This window comes from Phalaenopsis equestris, unplaced genomic scaffold (assembly GCF_001263595.1).
Source record: "Phalaenopsis equestris unplaced genomic scaffold, ASM126359v1 Scaffold201096, whole genome shotgun sequence".
In the NCBI taxonomy this organism is placed as follows: Eukaryota; Viridiplantae; Streptophyta; class Magnoliopsida; order Asparagales; family Orchidaceae; genus Phalaenopsis; species Phalaenopsis equestris.
The window spans coordinates 61,158-73,013 of NW_018220879.1; the positions used below are offsets into that span (position 1 = coordinate 61,158).

General features: G+C 36.3%; 1 protein-coding gene across 1 annotated transcript in view; it reads left to right on the forward strand.

Moving 5' to 3' along the window:
* LOC110035971 (alternative NAD(P)H-ubiquinone oxidoreductase C1, chloroplastic/mitochondrial) overlaps window positions 1-11,856 on the forward strand; it is a 70,069-nt gene that overhangs the window by 30,257 nt on the left and 27,956 nt on the right. The window contains exon 6 of the mRNA XM_020740310.1: window positions 1,306-1,399. Within this exon, the coding sequence (XP_020595969.1) occupies window positions 1,306-1,399 (94 nt within the window). The remainder of the gene's footprint in view (window positions 1-1,305; window positions 1,400-11,856) is intronic.

Genomic DNA, 11,856 nt, shown 5'->3' on the forward strand with positions numbered 1-11,856 from the left:
CAGGAATGCAAGAGTGTTGTGCGGTTGTTTCGATATTGAGGAAAGGTGGCAACAACAGAGAAGGGAGGGTTACAGAGGATGAGAAATCAACAGGAGTGGAACCCTTCTTTTTTTTGAGTGGGGCAAACTGTCTCTCTAGACTCAATGTGGGAGGGACTATGGCAACGAAAAGCAAAATGGTATATCAGGATTGGCAAAATAAATATTTTAGTAGGATCGAAAAGTCAAATTGCCTTCCCATATAAGTAAAGATCTAAATTTGAAGGTTGGGGGGGGGGGGGGGGGGGAATTTCCCCCTTGGGCCCTCCACCCCTAGAAATGGAGGATAAATATTTCCATGGGATCAAACTACAGTCGGAGCACCATTCAATCTTTGTGTGACGGTCACCACCTTCGGTGAGTTACAACTGATGAACCTTCTGTCCTTTGGATACAGTCATAGAAGGGGAACACCAGAGGCCAACGATTGTCCTGATAGATACATAAGCAAAACTGAAAAACTAAACATAGGAATCAAATATATAAGTCTTAGATAATGAGGATGGGGTCTATTACATAAAAGAGGTGTCTGTTCCAAAGGAGAGAGCCGGTCAGCTCCCCCTCTTGCCTGGATAGGTCGGTCCAAGCGTTGGAATCGCGAAGACCCTGCATGCGTGCATCCATTTTTTGATGCGGCAGAAGCTATCACGTCCCACATTCTGTGTCCAATGCTCCAACGTCGGTTCTTGCTTTCATTTTCATGTTTTTATCTTGGTTATTGTGATTGTGGCTTGGCGAATGGTTTGGCAAGTGTAAAAACGGTGTTAGCATGGCTTTATGTTCTTACATAAAAACGGTCCAAACAGATTTTTTGAGGGAGGTTCTACTTTTACTTTCCAATGTGCTTGTACCTTGTACATTCCAATATACTTTCCAATGTGTTTGTTGGAACCATCGGTAGTCTGGCTCTATTTATTTGACAAATTTTATATTTGAATAGTTATTCTTCTTCCACTTAATATTTTCCAGTTTACGGTCATGTGAATATAACTTAATTATATTGTTTAATGTACTTAAATATATTTCAAATGTTTCTGAAGAAGATAATCTTCCACAGACGATGCACGGCAGAGTGCAGAAGTTATTAACTGAAGTTTTATTTCTGCTAATATCGTTCTTTTTATTTGACTATGTTCTATCATACATCATGTTGTTTCGTTATTGCACTCAATTAAACTTTAGGAAAACAATTGCTACTATGATCCATATTCAATTGTCTTCTACCATCACTAACTAAAGCTGTATGCGTTTCAAATGGTCAGCCAGGTTGGTGCTGGCTTTAGGAGCAGCAGCCAAACTAGATGTTGTGCCAGGTTCAGCTGAATTGGCATATCCTTTCGTAACTCTTGAGGATGCCATTGTAAGAAAGCTTCCGTCGCTTCTTCATTTGCTTTATATTCTTCGAATTTTGGATTGAAATTTTTTTTCTGTATTTCAGTCGGCAGCATTTTTGCCCCTATTTTGTCAATAAATTTAGTTGGGCTGAGAGTTTTGCACCTCCATTGACTGTTGACCATACTTGATGCTTGTGCTGTTAGAGTTTAGTGTTCACTTTCTCCGCAGATTCTTGTGATTATGTTGATCATGTCATGGAACTTTACTCCATGTATTGTTTTCTTAAGATTTAAATTTTCTCATGACAATACTATTGTTTTAACTGTTAGGAGAAAATCTCTTGCTGTATTATTGACTGAATGTAGGAGCCTATTTATAGGCATATACAATTTAAAAAAAGGATGCTAATAAAGAGAAGAATATCCATAATTATGAGGGTATAACTACATCTTCTGAATCAAGTATTTATTAGAACGAACTTTCCAATGTATCATGCACCAACACTCCACTTCAAGCTAAAGAATATATATCTATTAGCCCCAACTTGTTACATAAATAATAAGAAAATGGTTGTATTGATCTCATTTTTTAGGTCATTTCTTTTTAGAGCTTAGGATCTAGCTCTAGGAGTTCCTATTGACTATCTTAGAAAACTAGAATTGGTACCCACCCATTTTAGAAATTCCAAACACTTCCTTTTCTCCTGTGATGTCTAGCATTTATGGCTCAGGACCATCGTCTTATGTACGAGCGGTTGAGGGCTATTATGTGAAGACTCATGGAGAAATTCCCAATAGGATTTCAAGCCTTAGGAAAACATTTTCACGACTTTTTCGTCACATACACACACAAAATGCACAATATTCACAAAATTGCACGAGGACGGTCTTCAGTTGAACCTAAAAGGACGGGTGAATATGCGAACTTCTCCGGATGACTTTCGACGACAAATTGGATTGCGCCAACGCGTCTGAGACACCGATTTTGGTAGGAAAAGACACCCATATTGTCATATTTTTGACACGAGAAAATTATTACGCAAATCGATGAATTCGTCAAACTGATTTTCGGTGGCAAAACGGACTGCGCCAACGCGTTCGAAACGTCAGAATTACCCAAAATTGACATCCATTTTGTGATGATGTGACACACTAATAAAAATGCACAAATCAAATTTTATTTTTGAAATAATTAATATTTTCATGCTTATATTTTTATTTATAATCTCAATTATAAGCCCTAAACCGTATACTCATACGTTCAATTACCCATTTATCCATCGCGGCTCGATCGAAGCCTGACTCGCCGCTCGTGCCCTAGCTCCCGCGTCTCCTCTGTCGTTCGCGAATAGGCCCGAGTCCCGCGTCTCCTCTGCCATTCGCGCATGAGATGGCTCGCCTTCTTCCCTCACACGCGGCATTCCACTGCCATTCGCGCACGCGGCTCGTCTCCTCGAGCTCTGCTCGACTGAGCAGCCCTCCAACTGCGAAGTTCCACCTAGCCGGCTCTTCCTCTTCCCTAGGCTGCATTTCCTCTTGCCTTAAATCCTTCTCATCCTCTCCCTTTACCTGATTTGCTGACAAGGGAGGCTGGTAGGTGACTATTCCCTTATCTTCTTTGCTTATAAAATAGCCCCTTTAGTTCTCTGTAAACAAGTTGGCATAATTTTTCTTGAGAGGGGGAGGTGCTGCCATTTTTTTGGTTGGTTCACCTTGTGTGTATGCTTGAAATATTTCTGAAATTTTGTTTTCTTTTGGGAAAAGTCTGAAAGAGAAAAGGAGAGGGCTTTGAGAAAGTTAGGCTTTTAGGAGGAATTTGGGGTTTTCCTTCTCTCTACTTCACTGTTGGAAAGACAATCTCCTTCTTCTTTGTTGTTTGAGAGGAGTCTTTCTTCCTCCTTATTGTTCGATACCCTTGCGGCCTTCTGTTGTTCGACACCCTTACGGCTGGAGCTAGAAACCGTTGGGGCTACTGGCGTGAGGCTCTCAGGAAGGATTTCTGTGGGGTGTTTTCTTCAATTTATTTTTAGTGCTTTGCTTTAAATCTGCACTAAAGAGGTATTCTTCTCCTCTCCTCTATTCTACACTATTTCGGATTGCATAAAAATATTTCCAATCCTTTTTTTAAAGCTTGAAGAAACATGATTTGTGTATGTTCTATGATTTATGCATGAAATAGTCCTCTTGAACACCAGAATATAGCATACCATGGTTGCTTTCTCTTCTTTTATGCTTAAGACATATGGTATGCATGATAAATGAAAGCATTGGAAGAGTAGTCTAGAAATGCATTTTTATTCCCTTATAAATGACTATGGAAAACATGTGTGGGCTATCTTTACTCTCTTTACTTGAGATGCTTGAAAGCATGACTAGGGTTGCCTTGGAATGCATTTTACTCTTTTAGAAATACATATGGAAAAACATATTTGGGGACTGCTTATATTACCTTCGTTGCTTGAAATGTTTGGAAGTATGAAATGCATGTTTAAAATTATTTTGTGAATTGGAAAAGATGCATTTGGGGCTCATGTTTCATTCCTCTTGCTGCCCCTCATCAAAGTACTTGCTGGAAATTATTTGTATGAGATGAAAAATGTATTTGGGGGCTCATTCTTGCTTCTATTGCTGCCCCTTGTTAAAATACATGCAGGAAATTATGTTTATGAGCTGGAAAAATGTATTTGGAGCTCATTTATTGCTTCTCTTGCTGCCCCTTGATAAAATACATGCTGGAAATTATGTTTATGAGCTAAAAATATGTGTTTGGGGTTCATATCTTATTTTTCTTGCTACCTTTTGTTCGAATGCATGATTGGAACGAAATTATCAAAGTTTCTATTGTTGATATTCATGTTTTTAATAAATGCCATAAAGATATGCTCTCCTTTGGCCCATTTGGTGGTCTCGGTTTTGACTTTTCTTTGAGATTGTGGAAACATGCTTTCTGTTTTGCCCCATGCATTGGGTTCGGTTTGCCCCTGTGTTTGGCTCGGCTTTCCCCTCTCTTAGGATCGGTTTGGGCTCTGTTTTGGTGATTTATTTTGGCTTTAATAAATGCCATAAAGATATGCTCTCCTTTGGCCCATTTGGTGGTCTCGGTTTTGACTTTTCTTTGAGATTGTGGAAACATGCTTTCTGTTTTGCCCCATGCATTGGGTTCGGTTTGCCCCTGTGTTTGGCTCGGCTTTCCCCTCTCTTAGGATCGGTTTGGGCTCTGTTTTGGTGATTTATTTTGGCTGAAATTTCTTACTGTTTTGGATCTTCTCTTGGGCTTTGGTTTGCTGCTTAGCCGTGAGCCTCATTTGGTGTTCACTACTTTAAAATTGTCCTTGGGTTTGTCCTTGGCCGCGAGTTGGATTTGAAGCCCTTTCTGCTGGGTTCGGGTTGCCCCTTTTGCTAGGCTCGGTTTGGGGTTCTCCTCTTTTGCTTTTAGGCTGATTTGGTAGGGATGGCTGTTATCTTTGGCCTTGGGTTTTACTTGGCGTTGGTTGCCTTTGTGGCCTTCTTCTTTGTCCCTACCCGTGAGTTGCTCTAAGTTGTTTGAGGGCTGGTTTTTGGGCTGTTTTGCTCCCTTTGCCATGCTTGGCCGTGAGCTGTTTGGTGGCTGTTTTGTGGTGGTTCTATCACTTTTATGGGCCTTACCCATGAGCTCTCCCATCTCTTATTGCCTTACCCGTAAACTTTTACTTGTGATTTTTTGGTGGAATGGATTGAGCTAGTGATTGTTTCTCTCTATTACTTTGGACACTTATATGGATAAGTTCATGTTTAAAAAAAAAATGATGAAAAGAAATGAGCTTTTGCTTAAAAATAGAGTTGAATGAAATTGGTATTGGTATATCTTTTGAAAATTTGGAAATTCATTCCGTATGGATTATTCTCTTTTGCTTTGTGATATATGACAAGTTCTTGAAATTTTGTTTCAAGAAATTATAAATTTGATATAAATTGAATTCATAAAATGGTTTGGAAATTCATAAAATTGTCACGCGTTGATTCATTTATGAAAAGTGAGAAAATGATATCTTTCTAAGATTGATTCTAGGACCTTGAGGCTTTATTTAATGAAGTTCAAATTGCATTTTTGAAGCTTTATTCATTAAAATTTGATTTACATGCTGAGACTTTCATATATCGATTTGAACATTTTAATTGTTGATTTTTTGAGATCACATTCTTTTTTTTACTTTTTTATGAATTTAAACGTCTTTAGACCGATACATTCATGATTTCGTTTTAAGCTTTACTGGTTTGACTTTATTTTGAAAATGAATTGTCTCCTTTTCGTTTATTTTATTTTTTTTTAACGGTCAAGTTAAAAATGAAAATTTTCGATTTAATTATATTCAGAAATGATTCATAGTCTTAAGGGAAATATGAGAGAAAGAGAAAATGAGAGAAAATTAAAAATAGAATTTGAATTCTCGAGATGATGAAACCTAAAGAAGGGAGAGAATAGCGAACCATCTACCATTCCTTTTGCATATGAAAGATGAAATTGTAAATTGGAAGAATAGTTGAGGGTTGGAAAATAGTGAAAGTTTAGATAACGATCAGGGACATAGATTGAAAGATCAGTAGACTTGCATTTAAGTTCCTTAAGCTTTGAATCAACTTAAACCCAATTGCTCTAACTAGGATTGAAACACACTTCACAACTTTTTTTTTATAGGTTTACCCCTAGGTTTAGAAGCCTGATAGCGAGCTAAACTTAATCTAAAGATGTTTGAGGATTAGTTCAAGGACATTTAATTGAAGTTAGACACTTTAGAACACTTCAGACCCAAATTAAAGTGTAGGCTTCCTGGAGCACACCTTGAGAGAGTTCATCCTTCTAATGTTCAAATGATCTTAAGAAGCCAGACATCTGACCCCAGTTCATGAGATGATTATGACACTAGGTACGAGGGTGCACTAGATTCATAACTGATTGTGATTCATAACTGATTTAATTAAATCAAATAATGAAATTCTTGTCTTAACTTGACCAAAACTGAAACCCAATGCTCCAGAATTTGAGCTTGAGTCTTACACTCAGATCCTCTTGGCAATTGGGGACATTCCCAATATCACATATAAATCTCCTATTCTTGGTCCTTTATATGTGATATTGTATTTTGTTTTATTTGTTTGTCTTTTTCCTACGATTTACCTGTTTTTCTCAAGTTTTTCAGGTCGTACTTTCTCCTTTTACACAGCGCATAATAGCTATCCTTAAAGGAACAACGAGCCTCCCAAGTGTATAGGTTTGATTTACATTGCAGTATTTTCTTTTATAAGCATGCTATACTGTCTTTCTTCTTTACTGTACAGTACATTGTTGCTTTTCTTTCACACTGCATGTTTTACTGCTTAATTTTTGTACAATGTCTTAGTATAGGATAACCTAGTGGTTAGGTGCATTTTCAAAACTAAAACTAAACCAGGAGGTGCTATTACGAGGAGCTTGGAACGAACATCGTGGGCAGCGTGAAGAAGAACAACTTTAAGATGGATTTGCAACAACAAAACATCAAAACACATCACATAAACATTTTCACAACACTATACACTTTCCTTGGTTTAAATAACAATCCATAGGACTTCGAGGTAGTTTGCCTAACGCAACGTAAACCCTCACATATCACTTTTAGGCTTTTTACACAACCCTGTTGTGTAATTATAAGTCCTAACACTTTAGGATTCTGAGGTTACCTTGCGGTACGGTGTAAATTCTTCTATCTTTTTATGTTATTTGCACAGTTCAATATTATGCAAACATAAGTCCTAAATCATAAATAATTTGCAGGATTGATATATCAAATTAAATCATTTTAAAAGACCTAAAGCCAAACAATAGGATAGTTGGGAGTTCACCGGGGTTTTCCCCAGATCTGTGATATCCCCTACTTTTTATCCCTTTGGTTTCCTTAAATAATTGTTCCTATTTTGAGCCATTCTCATTTGATTTTCCCATGTCCCATCGTGAAAACCTAAATTTTGAAATCTTGAAGGCAAAATTACCTGATCTTAATCGAGAGTTTTCTCAAGTGACCCCCAGTCATTTAAGATGTAATTAACTATAGGGGTTTGCCTCTATAGGAAACCTGAAACCCAAAAAAAAATAAACTGTCTAAATTTTTATGTTAGGTAGGGGAACTTGTTGGCATTTTTTTTATAAAATATTTCACAGACCAAAACGGATGTCACAAATTCTTTAGTCTAGGTGATTGAATCCCAATTACAAGTGATATATTTATTCTTCAGGATAAGTGTATTACCTGCAGTATTGTATTCAATCATCTAAACTATTTAAAACTTGAGACCCGTTTGGTCTCACCTATTTTAAAATTAAAATGTTACTTTTAAAAATTAAAAATGTTATATTTATATTTAAATTATTTTCAAAATCACAAAATCACCACTTTTTCAAATTACGAAGTTAAAAAAACGGCCGACAGGTTGATGACCTATAGGTTTGGTAGTGATGTTCGACCTTTTTTTCAAACCAGAAATATGTGCGGTAGCAATGTTCTTGGAAAACATTCCGTCTAGTGTACATTGATTTTCAAATTCAATTTGTTTAGTTTGTTCATGGAAGACTAGATTGCTGGCAATATAAATGGGGGTGTTATTACCATAGTGTAGTGTCATATACTAAGTAATGTATAAACCAAACTCTCTTAAAATAGTTTTTACGAATAGCATTTCACACAATGTGGGAATATCCATATTTTTTAGCTATGGTACAAGATATACATATAGCAATTCGTTTCTTACCTTTACAGATGGCTATGTTACCTCCAACAAAATGCACTATCTTGAGATTGATTTTTTGTCTTCAACTGAGCCAACATAACAACATCAAAGAATGCTTCAATATTCTGGTTCTTGGTTTTTGTGACAATAAATCTTTTTTGCAGTTTTTATAAATAGCATTCTAATGCTTACGTTTTGAAATTTGGACGTGCTAATTCATGATATGAGTAAAACTTGATGTGGTATTATGGTGTGTTTAGATCATTGATCATTTTTTGTTTCATTTATATGCTTTTTGTGGGTACATGTTGTGTATTTGACGGTACACACGGACAAATGCAACATTTATAAAAAATGGAGCTAATTAGAGATTAATGTCACAATGCTTAAAGCAAGCGCCTCAGTTCCCAAAGGCAAGGCTCTTAGCATCCAAATCAGACCTTTCATTCAAAATATTGAGAATAGGGTACTGCTCCACCAGGAGGCCAAGTGCCCCAATGCTAGGGTCCAACATCGTCGCACCACTAGAACCAGCATTGCCATACCCAAAGACCTAAATTGACAAATCAGAGTCACGAAACACAGCGCTTGAACCTGGCATTGCAGTGTCGTTGCCAACACCCTGGCGCTCCCCACTTAGTTAAGGTGGTTTCTGTAGTTTGCTGACCATTCGGTCGATGCGATGATAAAAACCTTAAATGTTATGAAGAGGGGGCTCGAACTCTCTTGTAACAGAAGAGATGGCTTTTTGGAATAGACTGTTGAGTGCAAGTGCTTTAGGAGTGTGTAAGCATGTGGGTATCCATTTGTGTGTGAGATAGTGAATCAAGAAGGAAGTGCATCGTAAAAGGGAGTATCGGCTTGGATCTGTTGTGATCTTTTCTTTACTTTGTAAACTTTGATTTTACTTGCAATAAAATCTATTGTGGTTTCGCCACACATGTTTATAAACTTTTTTCTTTTTTGAATTTTTAATGTGAAAATCTTGTTCATTTTATGTAAATTTCTTTAAACAAATTATGTCATGTTGATGCATTAATCTTTAAAACTTCATTTTACTTCTTGCTAACCTCTTGAAATATTAAAATTAATTGTGATCTAGGACTATTGACCATAGACTAAAAGAATAATTAGGTTAACACATAATTTCTTGGTGAAATAGGAATATTGTTATTAGGCGATTTGCAATCACATAGAGGAATGAGAAATCTTGGGAGTCTTTGCAGGGTGAAGGGGACATATATAATATTAGACTTCAATGCTTCTTATGTCTTAAAAAAATTAAAGAGTATTAGTCTCTAGTTGTCAAATTCAATAAGAAGAAATCTGGTGGATGAATATTGAATTTTCACATGATCTAATTCAAGGAAGACGTTATCCCAGTAGCAAAAACTTTTTCACCTTAACAATTAGAACTTCTAGAAAATTTTTTCAAAGACATATAACACTTTGGACTAAACCTATAATTGTTAAACTAATAGTTGAACAATCTTAAAGTTAACTTCTTTCTCATGAGATCGATAACACGAACTCATAATTCGTATTTTACGTGATCAACACATACTTGCGTAACAAGTGCGTTACTGCACTACAGATCAACTCTCAACTACTATGACATGAAACATTAGATCTTTTAATTGTTACATAAATCAACTTACCAATACCTATGATAATTAGACAAATCTTCAAGTAGTTAATCAACTAAGTGATGCTTAAACAAATCTGGCAGTGTGGTTAAAGGTGTTGGGGAGGTAGGCTGACATTGTTAAGAGTAAACTCGTGGAATAGGAGTAGGTATAGAAGCCCATGGAGGAAAAGGAACATATTGTGAAGATGTCCTACATGTAAATTAGTGAGAAATGAAACGTTGTCATAACAAGTTACATTACTTAGAGTTTATAGACATTGAGTAAGATTATCATAACTTTGATAACCTTATTTATGCAGGATTATCTGATAAATGTCCACTGAAAAGTATGAGAGTATTTCATACAGACAAAAAATATGACTAGACCTGATACAATCAAATATCCTAGGTGTAAAGGAAAAATAGTTTGATTGAGATAAAGAATGAGGATAAGAGAGGAGGGATACTATTAATGAGATACTATACATTTAAGACACCCCCTAGAAATGACAAGGGACATTCATATGAAATATTAATATCCTAGAAATAGTAAAATGAAGATAGTTTTTTGTGTCTAGCAGCACCATTATACTAAGGTTTATAGGAACATAATGTTTAATGAAGAATATCATTTTAATAGCAGAATATGTGAAATTGAGACCACAAAAATTCTAAAGAATTCAATATGCAAAATTTTGATTAAGTTGGAGAACTATCCTTTTGTTTCTTAATAAAAATTTTAAAATATGTGAGGGATCTATAACTTACATTTGAGTAAGAGAAGCCTTGTTACCCTTAAATAATCATTAATACATGTGGCAAATAATTGAATATTAGGTAAGTAAGGATAGGACTAGGACCTTAATATTTGAGTGAACTATCTCAAAACAAAGATCACTAGTGGTAAGAGAATGAAAAGGAACATATTGGTGTTTACCCAACTCATGAGTGTGATAGCAAAACTTGGATAAAGACAAAGAAATGAAGACAAAATCCTAAAGTTTGTGGGAGGAAGATGACTCTGCCGATAATGCTAGTGAAAATGAGTAATAGCGGAAGAGAGCGGAAGTGACATCTATCGCCAAGTAGTAGACCTACTCACGTTAATACTATCAATTGTTTTTTTGTGCCATCTTAAAATGTATAATTAGGGGGATAAAATGTTGCAAAATAATTGAGTCTTTGTAAGGTAGTAAATTGATAAAATATAAGTAATTATGAGAATTGAAACGTTTGAGAATTCATTAAACATGCATAATTATTTTATAAATATTAGAGGGGAACAATGATAAGGTAAATAGAAGTAAGGGAGATCCTGTCATGTCACACATCATTTTGATCTTCCTAGTCAGACATGAGACAGAATAGAAATGGGTAATTTAGTCTAATTTATCTTCTATTATCACCCATACTAATTCGTATCAAATGAGTTAAGAGTTAGCCTATATAGTGACGCGAAATGGGAAGTCGTGATCTGAGGCATGCTCCTCTATCAAGGGATGCATCTCTTGCTGCTTGTACGATGTGACAATCATCCTTGAATGTGTGCATTTTGCATTAAACGTAAAATGGAGTACAAAATGTACCAAAAAAAGTCCTCAGACTTGTAAAAAAGCTGTCCTATCATCCTAGAGAATGACATAAAGCTCCGAAGATTCAGGGACCAAGTCAAAAGATTAACTATGAGTAAGAGCCCTTTGGGCACAAAAATGAGTAGCTTTATTGAGCTCTTTAGATATAAAATGAAAATAACTTGTCCAAAAAATGTAAGGAAAGAATATGCTAGGTGGAGGTCCGGTCGGGCCCTTTAGCTTTTTTTGCTCCATCATCTGCTGCATTAACTAGATAATATTTACATTATCTCCTTCAATAATTTTCCCCCTATTCTCCATCATGCACTGTTGAAACATGTGCTCGATCATCAGAATGACTTCAAGTTCCAGCCATTCACTATCCAGATGCAACATTTTCTCTCCATGCGTGCCAAGGAAAACTACCTATCTCATCCCGCATAACGGCCGCTCTATCTGGCGATTTGGTTTTGTAATAAGGCTCCATTAACATTCACCTTAAGCCATCATGCGCGCGCGTGCGGGGTGGGGGGGGGGGGGGGTG